Consider the following 22318-nt stretch of genomic DNA (forward strand, 5'->3'; position numbering starts at 1 on the left):
CCTTTGGGCAGTTTGGATCAACTATTCTGGCTGTGCCCCCTCCCAGTTTCTTGTGCGCCTGGCAGAGCATGGGAAGCTGAAAAAGTCCTTGACTAGCATAAGCAGTACTCAGCAACAACTAAAAACATCAGCATGTTATCAACATTCTTCTCCTACTAAATCCAAAACACAGCACTATGCCTGCTGCTAGGAAGAAAATTAACTCTATCCCAGCCGAAACCAGGACAATCCTTAAGGAAATATTGCAGTGCCTGCAGCCTCCAGCTCTTCGCTTTGGCTTTCCTTTGAAACCCCGAAGATGGCACCTTTATGCATTTTTCTATCTCAGACACCCCTACTGTTTACTGCTATTTGCATGTGAAAACACCAGTAACTGAGAATATCCTCTGCCAAAGGACACCCGTTGCCTTGATTCAGTCCCTTTGCACAGAAGCCTCCACCTGACAGAAGTAACTCCGTCCTTTCCTCCACTCCTTTCCAACCCACCAAACAAGCAGATGTGCAGAAACAGCATCTATGTGAAGGTGTTTCGTCAGGAGGACATTGCTCTGACAGCGAACTGCCAGGTTTCCATAAAACCCATCCGGGAAACGGCTGCGTTTCAGAAGACTCGGGGAACAAGGGCTTAAAGAAAGTCGCTGCATCTGCACCAGATCTTCGGAGCCTCCTTTCCTCTTCCCTTCTTCCCCCTGGTCCTGTTTCCCCTGAGTATCTTCACCCAGCAGTCGTAAGGGAAAGCCGATACAAGAATACACCATTGTCATTAATGAATTGGCTCGGTCATGCTGTTAACAGCCCCACTTAATTGTACAGTACTATTTGCTTGGCAGCTTCTCCAATCATAATGTAATAACAACCCACCGCGCTGTCCCAAGTGAACTACCATGGCTCAGTTTACCACGGCGCTTTATTCTCCACACCAACTACCCGAAATGCTATCTGCTTGACTCTTCCTGCCCTGTAATTAAGCATATAGTCAAGATTAAAGTAGCCAATATCCATCTCAGCTTTCGTGACCAACCCACAGACATGAGGTCAAATAAAGAAATATCTGCACAGGGATGCTTACCAGCAGCATCCTCATTCCAGGCAAATCTGTCATTAATCATGAGGTCCAAGATGGCGGTTTTAGCTTTTTGTAGTAAAGAAATGAAGTCAAGATTATATATACAGCTGGCCTATCAATAACAAGACTTATCAAGCACTCCCTTCCTGTCTCACCAACCCTGTCTTACTAAGTCCTTTAACTTGAAATAACCAGTGTGCCTGGAAGTGTAAATCCCATTAAAAAAATCTAGACTTTCACCATTTTCGAAGTAACCATGAAGGCTACTTCTGAATGGCTCTGGACACGGCCTTAGAAAGACAAAACCTCATCTGAAAAAAGAAATCAGAAATATCCCATGCTGGTTTTTCCACACACAGGAGCACAGCTTTATATTCACATAAAATATTACCAAAAGCTAACCCGAACCCCTCGTTTAGGAACAGAAGCAGCTTGATGTGATACTTTTAATCTGAGGATCATAAAGCACTTGAACAAATTCAGTAATCCCATCTTGCAGACAAACAAGCTAAGGTACAGCAAAATTGCTCAACTGAAACAGAGATGGAGACAACAAAACCCTCAGCTCTGCCTACTACACTGCATGGCACAGCAGACTGGTTTTTCTTTTTTTACTTTGGTGCTACATCTAAGACAGTAAAAACTATTTTCACCCTTTTACGAGGTAGGTACTATTTTAAAAGAGTGCATTTTTGAAAGTATATATTCCGTTTCTTTAGGCTCCAAAGACTTATTTTTCTGCTAATTGACCCTGCCAGCTTCACCGCCATCAGTCAAGCTGCACAGCGAGCTCAGGAGCCGCCGGCTGCCTCTGCTAGCAAGTCCGCCTTGCAGACTCTCGTCCTGGTCCTATAGGGAATCCATACTGGCAGCTGCTCCTGCTGGCTTCAGTCAGAAATGGAAAACCTCCTCCAAGCAGAGGAAAGCAATCCTATAGAAAAGGGAGACCATCAACAGAAACTCAGATATCACTGTTTCTATGTTCCTGTAGATAAGAAATACTTGTAATTTCCAGCTATTTAAACGTGGTGAGGTCAGAGTCAACGAGAAAGGTCTGGTACAATTGATCCCAGAATGAGGCAACAATAATACTTAGGAACCAGTATGTATTTTTTTTTTTTTTAACAACATGGCATATTACAAAAATAGCAAAACCTGATAAATACAGAAGACCTGTCTTCCACTGAAGAGCTGAGTGCTGGAGTCTCTATTTATGTATACATTACTAGCAACACCATGCACTGTATCCAATTACAGTATGATTTTCTGTTTAGTGTATGCGATTCCTCTCCTCTACCCCCACAAGTCTCACAAGGAATCACACTGTTCTGCACAGCAGAAAAAAAACCCAAACCAACCTCTGGCTACACACACAGTTGTCTTGCCTTGCGACAGGATGCTCTCGTTACTGCCCAAAGCATTCAAACACAGAAACCTGGTTTCTTCATCCCCACACTTTACATATTTGTCTAAGCCATTCCCAACTTTTCCCTTTCAGCATTCCCTAAGAAACAGCTACACCCACTGTCCCGCTATTGCTAGACACTCGGGCTCAGCTGATAAAGACCAGAGGGGCAACACAAGGATGGGGAAGGGGATCTGGCAATGGGAGTCTGAGAAACCTGAGCTTCATTTTCTGTTCTGCACCAGCTTCCCGGGCAACCTCGGTGAGCTGCCTGGGGCTGCCATCCTGCAAAACTCAGCGCTTGGGGCGACAGTGGCGTACGGTGCCTCCCGTCCCTCCCGCCGCCAGCTCGGCCGCCTCATTTGGGCCAGCCCAGCTCTATGTGGGAAGACGTCATCACGGTCACGGTTATTTGGGCTGACACCATGAATGCAACGAGAGCCCAAGGGACTCACCTCCCAGCAAATGTAAATCACAGACACCCAACATTTTATCTCCCCAAACCACAGTCCCAGTCTTCTGGCATCGGTCCTCTGAACATCCCATCCTTTTAGAGTTGGATGGGGAACACATCATGCAGTGAAAAGCACCAGGCCAGGGCAAGGGGGCCAAAGTGAGATTTGTATATGCTGTGTGTTGAGGGGCTGGGGGGGTTGTTTTGTTGTGTTTTCATAAGAAAACCATGGGCTTATTATAGAAAATGCAGGGCTTGATGTTCTGAGTTACACAAACGTCGGTCACGGTCCATGTAGATCACACAACCAAGGTGGGGTGTTTCAAGGCAGCAGGGGATGTCTGGTCATATGTAGAACTCTGCCACTAAAAGAGGACTCCAGTAATAGGCAGAGGCTAAAAGCAATAGAGGAGGGGGAAAAAAAAAAAAAAAAAGCAGCTTTTCTTCCCCTTGCAGTGGGTTTGGCCCAGATTTAAAGTAAAAAGCTATAAGCGAAGCTAAATTAATTGCAATTAATTGATCATAAGGTATAAGGTATGCAGGAATTGATCCTGGCTGCACCTACTCATCAACACTAAGGATTTTTCCTAAAACTTTCCCTCTACCGCTGGAGACCAAGGTCCAGCTCCGCTACACCTGGATGACAGACCCACAACAGCCTTAACTGGTCTCTGTTGGGGACACCCAAGCAATGCTCGCTGTCCTCCACAACTGCCCCATCCAAGCGTTTCTACCTTCTTCCTTGCACTCGTTGGCGTTCATCCAGACACATCACCCCACGCCAGAGCGCCAGCTGAGCTTGTGGAGCCGGCACAAGATCCCAGCAGCGGGATCAGCGCAGCGTCAGTGCTAATGCAAGAGGGGCAGTAACCGTCCACCCCGCACCATGGGCCAGGCATGCCCTGTCCTCAAGGGATGATAAAGAGATAACCAAGCCGTGCTGCTGTCAAACCACAGCTGAACAGGGTTATGCAACAAAGTATGAGTTTTCTGATCAAACCACAGGCCAGCTGCACTGACCTACACCACTGATGTGCTCCTTAATACGAACATCCACACCGATCATCTGGCAGCCCCAATTTGATTAGTATTAAGCACAAGAACACAAATCACCTTTGTGTCAAACCAACCACAGCATGTGGTGTGGCATTTACACTGGCATTGCCTCCTGCCTGGAGGATGCCTGCTTGATCTAACAAAGCCAGAACTGCTCTAAGAGATGACACCCAGCTTGCCACAAAGTCTGGGGCCACATCGCTCCCTATGCAGCATATCTGAATGGCTTTGGCTGCAGCGTATCTGAGTGGCTTTGGCTTCAGAGACCAATTTCCAACTGGAGATCACACTGCTGCAGCAGTGATGCCTGCTCCATCTGAACTGTTGATGGGTCATGGTCACACCTAACCCCATGGACACACCTTTATTCAAAGAATGTGCTCTGAGTAATCTTTACTTCTTCCTTGGCGGGGTTCAAAGCAAATTAACAGAGCAGTGGTGACTTCCTCTTCAAGTCTTTCGAGCATCCCATTCAGCTCTTGTTTTCTGGGAAGCACAGCTGAACTCAAAAGCTTTCTGAACACACATACCTCCCAGGGCTGCAGCTGCAGACATTCTGGAGCGTTCATCCTCCTCAGCCTGGAGCAGAGAACCACGCAAAGAAGTCCACCGCTTGGTGCTGGATTGTAGAAGCCCCGAAATCCCCCTTTCCTGGCAGCTCTACTGTCAGCTCCAGCAGAGCCAGGAGATCCCCCTACCTGCCCAAGCTCAAGGAAAAAACGTGGAACAGTTTGAAGTAGAGGGTTTAAGTGTATGGGATTGGAGATCTTCGTTGTATTGTACCTCCCACAGTCTCACAAGCAACTCAAGCTGCCCAACTTGAGTTCAAGCCAGCTCTTTCCTCCCTCCCTTTTTCACCCTACTTCTCTTCACAGGACCACACTCATAATGATGGAAGAGTTTGAGTTAAAAGTGCCATCTACATAAAGGTTGCCTAGATACTTTGAAGACAAGTGCCACAGAATGTGTGCAAATAACAGCATTTCACTTTATGTCACATTTAAAAGAAAACGCACCCAATACTACCACTCTGCACACAATGGGAAAGAGAACAAATAACAAGTCCATGTCATACTGATAGCACAACTGAAGCTAATGGCTTGCGGGGGGGTGTTCCCCCCATTTACACTGGTAAAATGAAACCCATTTCTTCTGGAGACATGAGGAGGCTGAATCAGAAACTACCCACACTTTTAAATACAATTCTGTTGTTGTGAATGCAAAGCAACACTGGTCTTGGAACATTTTCCAGGCATTAATTAAGTAAGGACCAGTAGACTTTCCAGGGAGGTATCTCCCAACTCTACACGAGGCCCCACAAAAAAATAACAGAGAAAGATGGATGCCAGACCTTGCATGAAAAACTAAGTGGAATATTATATAGTGTGGGGGGGTGTCAGACATCTTGGACCATTTGACTTGTAGCTGGACTCTGCAGCCTCTGACATACATGGCATTTAGCTCACATGTGACACAAGACTTTGCTGCAAAAGGATAAATTTACACATCAGCCTGCAATCTGGCACCCATCCTCTGCTTCTCTGGAGGAGGGCAGGCTTCTATTTGAATAGATCAAAGACTTCTGGCCATGGAAAATAATACAAGCTCACATAAGGCAGCCGGATGCCTCCTAACACCCTACCTGCTGCTGCTGGCCATCCGCTGGCTAAAGACCCAGAGCAGCCGCAACAGTGCTGTTAAACAGCTGAAGCCAGCAACCTGCATATTACACTAGTATCCCCAGATAAGATGACAAGAAAAACATATTTACAGGAAAATGTATTTCGAGGAACCGTGCCCGGGTGCCGCTGCTGCCCAGGAAGCAGGGCTTGCTGGGGGAGCATCTCCTAGCCCCGGCAGCGGGTCGCTGCACCCAGGGCTGCACCATCACAATCTCTTTGCAGAATGAAAGATGCAGGGAGTAAGGTGCTTCAAGAGGGGGAGATTTCTCTCTCTGCGAGGGTATCGTTTAGCAATTTGTTGCATGCTCCCAACCCCATTGTTTCCAAGCCTCGCAGAAGAACAAAAGCAGCTGCTAATCAAGATTCAAAATTACAAGGCTCGCCTTGCAGAGAGAAAGCAATACCTAAGTCATATCTGCGTTTGAGAAGGCTACAATTCACATAAAAGCTGAGCGAAGCTGTATTTCCTCTTCTATCACTTTAATTAATTGTGCAAAGAAGGACAGGGTCGAAGCAAACACATTCCAAAGCGTGCTGGAGTTGAAGGTGCCTTGCAGCCCCACAGCTTTTTGTTTTCATTACAACACAGTGGATTTTTGCTTATTACTATTTTAATGAAAAATAAACAAACAATAGGCTTAGGCTGTGAGTTTTCTAACAGGATTTCACACTTTACCTTTAGAACAACCATAAGTGACTTGCACATCTCGCTTTAATATCTAATTGGTTTCAATGATCTAGTTCCACATTTTCCCAGAAAAAAACCCGCTAGCAGTGGCAGGAAAGGCTTTTGCAGGGTTAGAGCAAGTCAAAGGGAAGAAAAAAGGCACACTGCCCTACAAACAAATAGCAAACAGCAAATCTAAGGTGAAATGAGTGTATTTAGCTGTCCAAAAATGCCGAATCCATCACTGGGAGTCCCGATGACCAGACTGGAGGTGGACCAAGCCAGCAATGCTCCAAAGACATGAAGATAGGGCAGCAGTTAAGGTCTGTCAGAAGAGCAACAAGGGCCAGATCAAATAGTCCTCACACACATCCGAGCACAAACGCGGATGTATGTCATTGCCCTTTGTGCTGACAAGGATAAGCAGAAAGGGCTCAAACCCAACTTTAAGGCCCACAGCTCAGAAATGCTGACCTTATTCATGTAGCCCACGGAATTTTCTCCCTCGTACAAAGCTTTCAAACAAAACCCATTGTTTGGAAGGGAAAATTTTCCAAAAGGAACACAAAAAGGCTCTTCCCCATGCCTAGAGATCCACCCGTGCCGTCCTGTGCAGGCACTCACACTACCTTACACACCAGGGTTTAAAACACTGTAATAACAGATTCTCTACTAATTTGGAGATGGGCTAAAACCATACAAAGGCATCCTTTATCTTACAAATAGACCAAAACAAGGCAGAAACGAGCTCATTCTTAGGCTTATAAAACAAGCCTTTACAGATAATTATGTTTTATTACTGTTCATTTTATGAGGATTGTGTTATACAAAACAAATACCAGATGCCTATTTGTTGCATTTGGGAGGGGAGGAGGAGGAATCTCTGTGAGCACTGCTGTAAGCAGCCCTGCTTTTAATTAAACACAATAAATGCATAAAAATTAATACTGTTTGAAACCAGCAGGTAGGAAGCAAATGCATGAACTGTAGCTGCTGAAAGACCCTCTCCCCTCTGAGCTCCTGCTGCAAGAGCAGCCACTCACGAGCCTATAGCTCAGGGCTGGCACTCTCTGAGCAAGGCTCCTTACACGTGTTTCCCAAACTTTGCAGATAACCAAAAGCTTAAAACAAGAGGGGGGAGGCGACAGAATTCAATGCCACTTCTGTAAAAAAGACACACATAGACTCAGCCAGGAAAACCTGTAATTAAGAGTCAAGTAGCTTAAAGATGGGGGAAGAGGGGAGAGAAGGCAAGAAGGTGTAAAGGGATTTCTAGCGACCTTAAAATAAAGCACCCATCAAAATGGGCCGGATCGTTCAACTGTTAACTTGCCAGACCCATACAATGTGCTCCCAAATGGCCTGACAGAGTGTGCAGGACTGGACCCGAGGTGAGGGACACGCATCTGAAACACAGGGACACAACGGGAGGGAGGCACGCAAACCTCGCCCAGTACAACAGCAAGAATGGGATGGGACACAGTTCCTCAAGGACAGTAAAACACAGCCAACGTCCCAGCGACAGCCAGCTGTCAGCCACCCACCCCCCCCAGAGGCACCACTAGGAAATCTATTTCCCATTTTCAATGGTGGTTTCCTTTTTCATTTTAATTGCATTAAGATCCAATCATGGGGCGACAATAGACACTTCTTACTTAAGGCCGATACCAGCCCTACATTGTAAATCCAGTTTTCAACATCATGCCTGATAATGCTTTAATGTTCTGCAAGAGACTGAAATCGTGTACGCAGGATCTCATTGCACTGGGGAGCCCTTTTCTAGAAAGATTTTTTTAAAAGGAGAGATTTTAAAGACACGGTGCAGCAGTAAACTCAAAGTAAGTAGCAGTGGGATGGTTTCCATGCTTTGCTGTTCTTTTCCAGGTTTTCATCTACCATAATTATTGAAATTGAGGATGGGTCTTCTCTATTATCCTCCACCAATGCATATTCTTAACCTACTTCCTAATAAAGTTTGTTTACAAATATTCATTAGATTCCACACTTTATTAGTCCAGTCAGTTAATCATAAGACCACAGTACGACAAAATGCAATTATTGTAATCAGTGCATTGACTATTGTGAAACACGGTTACCCTGAGACTGAAGCTAAAGTAAATAAGAACTACTGCTGTAACCGGTAACCACACCAACAGGGCAACCTGGGATCACACCAATATCTCTAAATCCCTAGATCTCCAGTTTTATATCCAAACAACACAGGCGACCTCACTGTTAATTATTTTACTACGACCTGTGTCAGAAAGATTTTTCATTAAAAATTAAAGAAGAGTAAAAAACCTTTTTGCTGGAAAGGACTATTATCACAGGCCGCCAGAAATAGCTAACAGAACAAAAGCTGAAAACCTGTTTTCACTGCAGTTCACTGATGTTTCCATGCACAAAGCCAAGAGACCCAAGTCCTAATGGCTCCACCGGTTATTTTGGTTCTCAGCAGCAGTAACCAAAACAGACACCGGCAGGCTGGGGGCAGCGAAGAAGCGTCCTGCAAAAGATGCCAGGCGCAAAGTGCAATGATTTTTTGACACCTTCGGAGCAAACGGTTAAGACAAGGACCAGGATCCCCTTGCACGAACACAGACCCCCGTCCAGACCGCGGGGTGTTCAACCTCCGAGCCCCACAGCAAAGACAAAGCAGGGGTTGGGGCGAGGGCAACGTGGGCAGAGGCGGCAGCGGAGAAAACAGCCAGCCCCACGGTTAGCTCCACGTCAAGAGACGTGCACAGAGAATTTAGTGATGAGCGGGGATTCGGGGCTTCCCCTGCGCGGAGGGCACCTGAAGCCCTCGCGCTGGATGCAGAGCTCGGGGAGCAGCCCCTGCGTGCGGCCGGCGAGGGGCGGCTGCCTGCCCAGGCCATGGGTGCTCTGGCCACAGCTGGCCACACCGCGTCGCTGCCCACCTGAGGCCGAGCCCAGGGCAACCAGGTGCTGCTCAGATCTCCCAGATCTCCTCGCCCTACCTTCAGCAAGCCAGGAACAGCATTTACGGGTGGACAGGACGATAAGGCGCTGGGTTGTTCTCAGCTGAAGGTGAACAACCATGGCCCACTATCAACAACTCGAGCACTTATTTCATAGAATCATAGAATGCTTGGGGTTGGAAGGGACCTTGAGAGACCATCGAGCCCAACCCCCCTGCAGTGAGCAGGGATTGAACCTGTGAGCTTGGCATTACTAGCACCACGCATTTCTCAACATGCCATGTCTACAGAAGCCACCTTCCAAGGAACAAAGCTAAGACTTTATTACCATTCCCTGTAATTAAATTCTGGGAAGGGCGCAGAAAAGCGATCGCATTTGTGTACGTGTAAGCTCACAAATTAACCCCAGAACTCTGTTTACGGCAGGGGGGTCATTTGCGCCCGTAGCCGGCGGCTTTGATGTGTCACCCACCCGCCTCCACCAGCTCCAGCGCCCGCCGGCTGCCATGATCTCAGCCTTCCCCGCCACTGCTTCGCCCAGCCGCTTTAATCTTGCCACAACAGCACTGTGAAAAGAAAGGGGGAGAGGGAAGAGGGTGAGAAAGAGAAATAAAAAGAGAGAGAGAGAAAAGAGACTTGGGGCTGGAAAAGTCAAGTTGATGGAGGAATCTGGAAAGCTCTGAGGTGCCATCAGCCAGAGATAAAAGCAGTAGAAATAAGGGATGTGTCACGTGTTTATTAAAATGGTGGCACGATTCTCGTGTGGAAAGCACATCTTTGACACCTGCTCGAAACCACTCCCATGAAAGAGCCACACAGCAATCTAGGACTGCTAAATTTAGCAGCGGTTTTATCTTTTGTTGAATATGCATAAAAGCTCCTCAAGACATGTGTCCAATCCAAAACTAAAACAAAACATATTTTAAAATCTTGCTTAAACCGATCCACATGCCAGACCGACCATCAAGCCTGAGATGACAGCAAGCAGTGATGGGAAACCTAACACCAGCTTGAATTAAAACTCGTAGAACTGTAGTTAAAAAAATAGGCAGGGAAGGGTGGGAAAGCAGTTATGAAAATGCATGATTGCCTGAAACATTTCCCCACCTTCAAAAAATGTCGCCTTGAAATTCCTATCTGCTTCATTCACCTTGCTGCTATCCGATTTTTTATTACCTTCAGTTTTGAGAATTTCTCTGGCACTTAGTATGCAGGAGCAGTGCACAGGAATAGATCCCGCTGCCATAGATAATGCGGTTCTAAGGGAAACCCATCAATTGTTAATGGCCATGCAAATTGTTGAAACTAGAGAGTTATTCACAGTTATCTCGCTGTGATTTGGTAAGTGTCCATGCCTGATGTGATCACTCACTTGATATATTATTCCATTACAATTCAAGTAGTAGCCTTACCTTTTGGTTTTAAGGAAAAAAGCGTGAGAGTGGGAGGGTGAAGGGATGTTATTTGTTTTAAATTATTTTAAACAGTCATACATACCTTCTCATGCAAAGGTTTTACAGCACACTAAATCCCTCCCTGAGACTACAGTCATGCCTTACTGAAATGTTTAAATCCCTCCAATCAGAAACTAAAGGAGTTTAGCATGCAATTTCAGACCCTGACCTTGCAAAGCACTTTCTTACGTTTCAACCGTACACATGGTTCCCGCATCCTTTGTGGCACTGGATCCTCCAACCGCAGGTTGCACTGTTTTACATTTTCTGATCAGAGTTTTCTACGGCTTATGCTAAAATTTGCTGACATTTAATAAGCTATAGGCAGCTCCTCAAATCCATAATGCGTTCACTCTCTTGCAGCACCAACTTACTGATCATTAATTTTCAGCTTTATTGCAGCTCCAACATATCAGATGCTGCTTTTTTTTTTTTTCCTTCTTTTTTGCTTCTTGTCTGAGATTTATTACTTTCAGCAAAGTGTACTTTGGTTTTTTGTTTGCTTGTTTTTAAACAGCCCTTGAGGGGGAAATGTTACTCTTCTTTATAAAGTAATTCTGAAATCACAGTATTAAAAAATAAATCCTATAATTATATTTTCCCATTAGGATTACATAAATTATATTTAATTAAAAGAAAAATCTGCTAGCACCCAGCACAATGGTTGATGGCAAATCGAGGAGATGAAACATTTATGTGTTTATCTTCCTGAAGCAGCTGATTGAGTCTATGAGCAGACACACCCAAACAAGCCTTCAAAGATACAAATTCAGACATTATAAACAAAGATGCGTCCTTCCCTTCAGATAAAGGCTCTGATTTTTAGAAGCAGCCTCTGATTTTATTCTTGCAGACTACAGCAACTACAATTTTGACGGGCTTTCTAGTAGTTACACATCGAGATACCTGATTGCACCAGGAATTCCAGTATTGCAATAAAATGTCTGCAATTATTCGTGGGGCAAAAAACAGTTTCAGAAGTCAAGATCTTCTAGGAGAATGAAGAAAACCAGGATTCCTAACCAAACTCTGCCACGCTCTCCCCTCTCTGGCACCGCTGTTGGGCAGGTGATGTTCGCCACCAGCCTGATGGCTGTAGGGGTCATAACGTGTACTGCAGTCGTAGGAAACGATTTATTCCATACTCCTTTTTACAGCCTCAGAGAACTAATTATTAACGGGACAGTGTCCCCCACGTATACTTTGCAAACCTTACGGTACGCATTTTCCATTTAGAAATCGCTGCCAGTATTGCTACGCGCAGCCCGTCAGCATCGCGCTCTCAATTTTGTTTAGGAGCTGAAGAATGATTGTTCTTATTGATTTGTGTCAACGGTCTGACATGGCCATATCGACCGGCGGTAATTTTGTGGGAGGAGCTGGGAGGGGAACTGGAGATAGCATTTTCTGTAACACGCCATCCCGCTCAAAGAGAAAATGTCCTTAGAGATGCCAGTACTGCCATCGACAGGACCGCACGGGGACTCGAACCGACACAAGTGAGCGACGAGACATTTCCCATGACCGTGTTTACAGCAAATCCACTGCTAAACACCCGACTGTATAATTATAATCTATTACAATTATGCAAAGAAGTAACATTTTAGAAAGGCCTTCTCATTTCCCATTCTTAGCATTGAATACTTTTGTTTTGCAGCCAATCAACTAAATTAGCCCTAATTCTGTTTCATTCACAAACACAAAGAATATATTAGAGGGGGAAAAAGTGAACAAACGGAAAATTCACTTAGGAACCGGGAATTATTTCGTTTTCATGTACTTCTGGACTAGAAAACATCGTGGGGGAAAAAGTCAACTTAAAGCAGAAGAGCTTTACTGAATTTGCTAACTGCACTGCGAGAGCCCTTGGAGGCAGGATCAGAAAGAGCAGTGCTTCAGCGCCTGGAAAAGTGGTGGCCTTTGGTAGCATCCGAGTGAAGCAAGGAGAGTTAAAAGGCTCATATACCAAATGTGACCATGTCTCCTGACCAAGGACAAGTATCAAACCCCAAAGAAAGCTTTTGTGGGGATTCCCCCCCGCCCCCCGTACACATGGAGAAGAGTTGCTTTATGCTGCTTCTGATGACTACTGCCTTTTATTAGAAAGTCACAGTTTAGACCTACGCTCACGTCCTGAGAAGGGGATACAGAAAACATTAATGAATAATATTTCAAGTTTACATAGCTCTTTCTCTGAAACAGTATAAAGCACTAAAGTAACCCCCAAAAAGGCTTACGGAATGTGTTCTTTCCCATTTTAAAGGCATACGGAAACGTAACCACGGTGGCCAGTGGCAATGCTGGCCATCGGGCTGCAGTCCCGAGGCCCCGTGTGCTACAGGCAGGAGAAGGCAGGAGCTCCTGCGACAGCCCTGCCGGCACCACACTTCACCCAGGACTGCAGGAGCACGGAGAAGTCTGTCTTGCTGGGATATGAAATGGGAGCCTGATTTAGCCGCACAAACACCCCAAAACTACCACCTTTCAGGGAACACCCACTTAGCACCCTATCTGCACCCCTGCTGAGGAGACAGCACTACACCACCTGAAAGACTGTGGTTAAATCTCAGCGAGAGGTGGTGGGAGAGACAAGCGGGGAAAACACAAGGTATTTAAAGAACATGGCATCTTCTTTCTCTTGTTATTGAGGAGGCCTAACCCTCCTGACTGGCTTAAAGTTATGTTTTCTTATGCTACAAAGCGGTAATATTTTACAAAGTCAGATTGCATTTGGAAAGCCATCAGCCTGCCAGCACTCATACCAGTTCTTTCCCAGCAAAGCAGCTAGGCACAGCGTTTTGCTGATAGGGCCTTTATTTCTCAAAGCATTACTTCCCTCTTCTCACGTGAAACAAATTTCCTCTCTTTTGTTCTCATTTGGAATTCATTCCTTAAACTAGTTTCTCCTGCACCACCGCAGCGTGCTGATCTCCCCTCTCTCTACTTCCAAACCATCTCCCAGGCCCCACGGTGCCCGCGCTGCCATACCAGGACAGGGACTGCTCTTAAGTACACTCTTCGGTTTCTTCCAATGCATGGGTGTCAACTGTTAGAATTTGCTCCATAAGTGGAAAAAATAATGACTCTCACCATCCTCTGGCCTGAATCTTTAATCGCCCCTGTGCATGCCCCGTGCCCCAGGCTCATCCTACCCCAGCTCCCTCCCTGCCTGCTCCAGAGGCGCGGGGATGAGTTGTATCAGCATTACGTAGCATTGATGCTCCCTCCAGTTGACTGAGGAGGCTCCTAAATTAAGGGCAAGACAGTGATGATGTATGTCCTGTTTCCTCCTGAAATTTGGATTAAACAAGAGCAACACAAAACCTTATGTAAAAGCACATCATAGCTGGATGAACAGAAGAGGAGGAACAAATCTACTGCTCAGTGTAAACCATAAGAAGGTTTTGAAACCTATGCGTCCCAAAATACTTGGCAATGTGGAAAGCTGCAGAACCTTAAATATAACCTGAAGTTATACTCACACATTCCCACATGCTGAACTAATCTCCATATGACATGGGACAGGAGTATATATCTTGCATCATCATCTAGATATAGCCAAGTCCTTGAGAAGCCAGTCACCTTAGCAGCACGGAACACGGCATTAAACTCCCTTCACAGGCCAGACAGTTATCTACGTACCTACCGATTATTTTTCTTTGGTTAGCAAAATGGTTTGTTTACCCAAGACCACAAAACTCTGTGGATTTTCTGAAAGAAACCCTGCAGAGAGAAAGGGAAAACAATCACAGATAATACTCCAGAAATCATCAGATTACAGCACATTCTCTTGACTCACATCTGTTGAGTAAATAAGTGCTTCGTGCTGACCAGTTTCATTTACCTCCCTCTCCCGCAAGCAGCTGCCGGTTTACTTTCCAGTGGGTTGTTCCAGGGGCTGTATGTGGGGCAAAAGGATTATTTCCAGCAGAGTCAAACCAGTAGCCTTTTTCACTCGGGTTTGTCTTGAGCTGAAATTCCTGTCATTCAGTCCCATCCTCCTGGGGCGATGCACCACTTCAGAGCTGCACGGATGCAAAGAGGCACACAGCTGGGAACTCCCTCAGTGCAGCAGCAAGCAGCAGGCAGCAGCACACAAGCCCCCAGGAGAACCCCAAATTCAGCCATCCCTCTCCCTTAGGAGCAGTTTCAGTGAAGCTCACCTTCAGCTGGTACAAAAAGCCCTGCACAAGTCAGGGTTTGCCCTGTGAAACGCCCAGCCAGGAGGGGTAGAAGGCAGGGGCACCACAGGATGCTCTGCAGCACCTTCTTGCCCAGGGCGCCTCGCTGGGGGCACGGCAGGGCTTCGTCTTGCCCAAACGGGTAGCTGGAAACATTACTTTTAGCTCAGTTCTGATCTGGGTTCAACAAACCCTTCAAACTACCTGCTTCAGGATTAATTCTGCTTAAAATTCAAATGATGACTCAGATGATTTTTTGGTTTGAGTTCTGTTCTATCGCCAAGTGATAATTATTTATCAATAAATTATCCTAGAACAATTTTCCTAGGCAGGAAAAATAAAAGCAGAGCCCCTCTGGCCGTGAAAGCAGTGTTCACTTACGTTCCTGCGTACAGAAAGCACCTGCTCCGGACCAGATCAGCCACCTACTGTAATGCTTTGTCACCACAGAGCCTCGTATGAGATGCTTCACAGAAAGATGCAGAAAAGCCTGGGGCAAGCAATTATAATAATAACTCGCCCCACAAGAAAACTTAATTACTTGAGGTTAGGAGGGTGCCTGGTTTAAGGCCCACGGGCAGGGTGGGCTCCTCTGCCGGTGCCTGACCCTACACACCCGGCCACACACGCTGCGGCACTCGGCACCACTCGCACGGGGAAACACACGCTCATGCACACGCATCCATCCTCTTCCACCCGTTTTCCAAGAGGGAAGAGCCTGGTGCAAACAGCCAGGCTGGGGACTGCACCGCTGGCCGTGAGCTCAGGGATGCTCCTGTCACCCCTGCTCCCAGCTCCTGCCAGGGCATCGGCCCGGAGCCTGCCAGGTGGAAGCTCCTACCCGCCCAAGGCACTACTTGCATTCAATCAGCATCGACAGGCACATAAGGACACTTTGCAATACACAGAGAGAACAGGAGGAAGAACACAATAGAGCAAATTCCATATTTCTCGCACGTACGTTACAGCTTTGTTATTTACCTGCTTACTGCATTTTGGAATAAGCGCACCGTAAAACAGGCAAATTTCCAGTTTCTTGAAAATTGATATTAAAATAAAAAAGCAGTCTGGTGGGGATAGGTCTCTGCAGGAGCCAAGATACTCTGGGAAAATGCCCAAGCTCTCTCAGTAGTTCTTGAGTTTCATCCAAGCTCCCGAAGCAGTCTGGTTATATACAAGATGCACGGACTGGTTCCCATCTCAGCTCAGATAACCCGGACAACAGCTACCCCAAACCCAGGTGATTTCTCAGCCCTGTCCTAAACAGATGCCAAGGAGCTTACCTGTGAAGGTTTTTAAATAATTCCAAAAATAATTCAGTAAGTGATTGTGGCATTTATGTTTGTATTTTAATACAATACAGCGAAGCTCAGTATGTTGAAAATACAACAATTTTGCCTTTGTTCAAAACATGCACATACATGCATATGCAGCATGTAGATTATCATCACATGTTGGACGGGCATGCCGAAGCCTTAGTTCACGTTTTCATGCCAGTCTCGTGAGTGGCAAAGTCATCCCTAGTGTCTAATTCTACCATTTCTCTTTTTACATGTGTATTTTATGGCTGGTGGGAAGGAAGCGAAACTAGAAGTTGCTTTTCTTCCCATTCTGTGCTTATTGCACAACTGTAACCTTTGCTCAGGACAGCATTTTCATGGGTAGGAGGTTCAGCCCTGATTGACACACATTCCACCAGTAGAGTGCACACCAGGTAAACCTACCAGGTACCAGGGATCAATGAAAACATTTGGCTGGGTATTTTCACCTGCAGAAGTACATATGCAACCCTGCTCAATGCTGTCGTGTGCCCTGCAGAGATGTCTCACAGGCATGAGCACGCAGTGTGCTGTTGCTCTCTCCCTCTTCTGCCAGCGCCCAGCAGCCCCAGGTAGGTCCTTCCGTAGGCTCCTCCTCAACCGCACGCCTCCAACCTCCTCTCGCAGAACTAGTCCCACCTCGTGAGGTCCTGCATGTTTTGCCTGCCTTTCTCGGTTCAGTCTTGATCACACAGGCTTTCTGAGCACTGACTAGTCAAAAAACTTAACCAAGTCTATAAAGAACACCTCACTACACTAGTTGTCCTCCACCGTAAGTTCCCATTTCTCCCAAAACCACACCTTTTGCTCACTTCCCCTTCTCCATCCTACTCTCTCCAACCCTATTCATTATTTGTTTTATCCCTTTGTTTCATTACCATCATTAACTTCCACTGTCCTGCATAGATATGAGCAAAAAGCCTCCTCAAATGAGCTTTTGACGAGACCTTCTGGTTTTGGATGCCATCACTCTCTCCATCTTCCAAGGGCAGGGTTGCTGCAGATCAGGGGACACACCACAGAAAACATTATTTACTTTCCTAGAAAGATCCCCATTTTGGTGCCAAACTCTTCTCTGCATCTGGCTTTACTAGAACATCACATTCCTCCATTTCTTTCGGTATCCATAGTCATTTATATTACCTTCCAAAAAGTAATTATTTGGAACCAGTTAAGCCTGTACATGAATTCTGCCTTTGTTTAAAACACATTGTACATATGTATATATTTAGACTGTCATTAAATATTTAAGAGGCTGTCTTCAAACTTCAGCAGCAGCACTGTTTATTCGCTTAACCCTTGGTGAAACAGAAAGCTTGATGTCGAAATCCTACCGTGGAGGAATTCAGAAAGCCCAGCTGCCCTAGCACTGGGTGACAAAAGCCAACTTTGACAGCCGAGGGCACAGTAAAGAAACTAGTTTTTCTTTGTTTTCCTTTATGTACTCTTGCTAGTAGTCTAATCATGACAATGCAATTCATTTCAGTCTGCATCAGCTTTATCTGCTGAGATGCATAACTGGGATGCAAATTAATTAGCTGTAACATACGGATGGATCTTTCGATACAGTTCAGGGAGACAAATACGGACATGCCCATCCCTCCTTCCTCCAAATGAAATAAGACACTCCATGCATTTTCCACAGGTCAAGAAGTCACCTTTCTTGGCTTTTTCAATCTCCTAGAGAGGAAACAATGCATCCTGTGGACAAGACAGGTGGACCTTTTTCGAACCCAACACCGAATGTTGCGCTGTAGATGAAACCCCACCACAACTAACTTGCCACGTGCACTGGCACCAAGCGTAACAGAACATAACCCTACCACCCTGTTAACATGAGATGATCATGTTTTAAAATCTGGTCACCTAATCTACCTGGCTTGGCAAGGCCTCTACCTAGGGCCAATCATTCATGTTTTGCCCTGGCAAGGAGCAGTATCTCGGGGCCAGCTCTCCGTGGCCAGGGCACCCACGCTCCTGTCCTTCACGTGCAGTGAAAACAGCGTAAGCATCACAGCAGAGGCTGGGAAAACTGGCACAAAAGAGTGCGATACACGGCCTTCCCAACTCTATATGGATACGCAAATATACGTATCTTGGAGAATGCATTCTTCTTCTTTTTGAGTAAAACCTTGAGGACGCATTGTTAAATCAAGCCCCAAAAGCCCCACGAGAGCAGCTCCATGTGCAGTTTTCAAGGCCCAACTGCATTTAGAAACATTTCTTTGCCAAGCACTACAGCCTGGTTCATGATCGGATGCTGCTTTTGGTGGGGTGAACAGCAGAGTCCCTCCTACGGCCCTCACACCTGGGTTACGCATCCGCACGCAAGCATTTCAACCAGCTGACCGCCGTTACGCTGCCCTGGGGATGTGACCTTGTCAGATTTTGTAAAGGGAGCGGAGCGCCAGGCGTGGTCTGTATTCGCACGGGAGAGATGGAGAACGCAGGCCACCGCAGGACGCGGTGCCGGGAGATCAGCAGATGGCATACTTTGCTGTGCATCGGCACCGAAGCAGGAGCGCGAAGGGGCAGCAGCACGCTCTGGCAGGTGCGCTCGTTCAGACACGATGCTGGGTTCAAGAGCTTCAGCACTTGCACTCCTTCACCAGAGCGAGCCCATTCGTCTCAGTGGCCCGACCACAGATTCAGCCTGCCTCAATTCTTGGAGTAATCTTTATTTTCTTGCAATCATCTCTTTGGTTTTGGTTTTTTTTTTTCCCTGTCTTTAACAGCAGCATTGTGACAAATGTTGAACCCCCATACACCACCCCAGACACGGCTGCATTTTAGTGGCAAGTATGCTTTTTTTCATACAAGTATACTGGCTGGGTTAATGCTTCCATATCTCCCGAGGGTTGTTATGTACACTCCTCGCTACAAAATAAGCATCAGATAGAGACCTTACGGGTAGAGGTCTATCTTTGATTAGACCAAATGACATAGGTGTAAAAAAATTGAATATGGCCCTACTCGCATCAAACCACGGGCGGGTATGTTTGTTTTTATGACATCTCAACAGCACACATGCTGTAGAACGCAGCAAATAACGGGGGCTTTTCCTATCTGTAAATTGCCGAGATCTATGCCAAAAACCAGCACAGCCTGCAAGGCTACAGTTGTCAGGTCTCCCTTCTTCCCCCTCCCAAAAATAGTCCCTAGAGGAGATCACAAGCCAAAGGGACTCCCAGGTCCCAAATAACATGAGCTTAGCTTGGCATCTCTAGTGATCACTTGGTACCGCCGCTGTATTGCCTCCACGTGTGCGTCATTTCACCACTCGCCCATCAGTTCTCTGAAAGCGAATGGGATTAAAAGTCCACCAAGTGTTTGCACTGCTGTCTTCTCCCCCTTCTGCGGTGGATTTACAGTAACCGGAGGGCGAGCAGAGTTCACCCAGGCACGCGCAGGCTTCCCGGCGTGGCGGTGGCTGACCTTCCCGGTCTCTCCCAGCCCCCGGTGGCTAGTTTCGGTGGAGAAGCAGGCAGCCAGCTGGAAATTTTGATCAGCATTAATGCCACCGTAGTTTCTTCCCGACTGCTCTCCAGGAGTATTTTTCCACCCACGTTCCTCTATGCATCACAAACCCCTCCAGCCGTTGGCAGCTCTCAGTGCAGCTCCACCACACGCTACTAACCCAGTGCTATACGTCTGGTCTGTTTTAATTCAGCGTCTAACTCCTGCTACACGGGAAACATTCTCATGCAAAAACCTTCATAGATAGACGCCTAATCTGCAGTAAACATAGCGGTGGTCGGCATTTAAATGAACTACTCAGTTGAAAATAGCTTAGTCAGCATCGCAGTCCTGGAGGTAATTCCCAGGAAGCGATTTTCCTGGCAGCTAAATATACAAACCTGAAAAGCAGACTGGGAGGCAAGGGTAGCACCACAGCGACGCAAAATTTGGGTACATAGTGATATTACCGATGAATTTAAAAAAAAAAAAAAAAAATCGGGGAAAGCCAAGAAACGAAGCATTCACAGAAAACACACGCTGTGCTCGCACCGCCGGTGTATCCTCTCACATGTAAAAACCAGAAACTCAGACACAGGACATGAACACAGTCAGCATTTTCTTTTTCCTCCTTTCTTTACCGATGCTGTGCCGGTTTGAACCGAGAGGAGAAAGACGGCAAGGCAAGTTACTGCCTCGTCTGTGGAGATACAGACCAGACAGCGGCCAGATGCCGAGCAGCGCTTTTTGGAAAGAGCATCCCAGCGACCACCCTCAGCAACTAAGCCAGCACAGGAGCCAGGCTCACGCGCGCGCCGAAGAGGGCTGAGGACTCACAGAAACTTTGTCTTGGGGCAGGGACGGCACGGGGCATCTACCCTAAGAGGCCCTGGGGGGACGAAGGGCAGTGCCAGATGCCCGAGCATCCTCCGGCTGCACCTTGGCCACCGGCCGCGTTCGGGAAACCGAAGGGCTGCAGATGCAGCTCGCCGGTCCCCGGGGCGAGCACCGCCACGGCCGCGGGACGCCGCGCCGCCCTTCAGCGCCTCCCTGACGGCTTCCCCGGCCGAGGCAGCGCCGAGCCAGCCGGCAGCCTCGCGGGGGACCGGCGGAGCCACCGACCCGCCCGAAGGAGAGGACGGCGACTTTCCGCTGGCCGCTGCCAGCGCCTCGGCACGCACCTGCTCGCACCTGCCCGGGGGCCAGGGCCGCCTGCGGAGTCGGGGACGCACGCGCGGGGAAGGGACGCCGCTCACTTACTTTTCGTATTCGGCGTTGTCTCGGTCGCAGCGCGAATCCTTGTGCTTTTGCCAGTCTTTGCCATGCTTGCAGGTGGTCAGGAGGACAACATCCTCTCCGTTATGGACGTGATATAAGGCATTCCTGGTGTCTGACCCTATCCCCGTCAGGTACCTTTTCCCCTTGAATACCAACATGTACTTCCTGAGAGGAGGGATGGTGTTAAACCTCAAAGATCCCTTCTCCCCTCCTGTCCTAGGATGATCCTTAGAAAAGAGCGGGATAGAAACGTCAAAGTTGGGTCTGAAGTTTTCAGTACTGATGCTGGCTTTGGCCAGCATGGCCTGGCCGATGTCGAACCCCACATCCTCGGTGTAGTCGGGCCAGGTGCCGGAGTATAAATTAAAAATCAGGTGGTTTCTGCCGTTGTTCCACAGGTGGAGGCTCTGCACCTTGGAGCGGAGGTTGTGCACGTACTGGGGGGAGAGCTGGTCCCGGTCCAGCGTGTCCAGGCTGAGGACGAAGAGGCAGGCCTGCCCGGGGTCGGAGGTGTAGAAGCGGGAGCCCTCGATGGCGGCCAGGACGTTCTGGTAGCTCTCGGCGATCTTCTCCCCCTTCTGCTGCGGGTAGACGTAGACCTTGAAGCCGTTTTTCCGGCACTGGGCGAAGTCGAAGCAGGACTCCATGCGGCAGCGGCGCCCGCGGTAGAGGCCGGCGCTGGCGTCCCGCCGCTGCCGGGGGGAGACGCGGCCCCCGCCGCCGCCCTCGGGGCCCGGCCGCTCGGCGGGCGCGAAGGGCCGCAGGGCGTCGGGGAAGCGGGGCCAGGGCCGCTCGGCGCCGGGGCGCGGGGGCGGGCCATGCCGGCTACCGGGCGGCGGGTGCCGGGCCGCCCGCAGCCGCACGCCTCCCAGGTAGAGCAGCAGGGCGAGACAGGTGCCGGCGGAGAGCAGCGTCAGGTAGCGTTTTTTGGCCTGCATGTGTCCGGCGGGGGTCCGGGGGGCTGCGGAGGAAGGGGGGGGCGGCCCGAGCTCGCCGGGCGCCGCTCTCAGCTCCGCTCCGCCATCTTCCCGCCGGCGAGCGCTTCAAACTCTCTTCGCCCACCTCCGCTCGGCGCCGTTCCCCAAGCCGCCGGCCGGGGCCGCGCATGTGGGCGACCGCCGCAACTTTCTCCCCGCCGGTCTCTCAGGGGCGGCGGGCGGCGGCGGCGGCGGGCCGGCGGCGGCCCGGCGGGGCGCCCCGCATGCACTCAGGGGCCGGCCCCCCGCGCGGGGCGGGCACCGGGGCAGCCCCGCTCCCGCCTTCCCGCCGCTGCCTGCCCTCTCCTCCGCCACGCTCCCGCCCGCCCCTCCCCGCCCCTCCCCTCCCCGCGCCGCCCGCCCAGCCCGGCCCGGCCCAGC

The 22318-nt window shown here is 48.4% G+C and overlaps 1 protein-coding gene across 1 annotated transcript in view; it reads right to left on the reverse strand.

Moving 5' to 3' along the window:
- The window catches only part of EXT1 (exostosin glycosyltransferase 1), a 184664-nt gene extending 162766 nt beyond the window's left edge, over nucleotides 1-21898 (reverse strand). The window contains exon 1 of the mRNA XM_075705490.1: nucleotides 20943-21898. Coding sequence (XP_075561605.1) covers nucleotides 20943-21898 — 956 coding nt within the window. The remainder of the gene's footprint in view (nucleotides 1-20942) is intronic.
- Between the last annotated feature and the right edge of the window lie 420 nt (nucleotides 21899-22318).

Source organism: Pelecanus crispus, chromosome 2, assembly GCF_030463565.1.
Source record: "Pelecanus crispus isolate bPelCri1 chromosome 2, bPelCri1.pri, whole genome shotgun sequence".
In the NCBI taxonomy this organism is placed as follows: domain Eukaryota; kingdom Metazoa; phylum Chordata; class Aves; order Pelecaniformes; family Pelecanidae; genus Pelecanus; species Pelecanus crispus.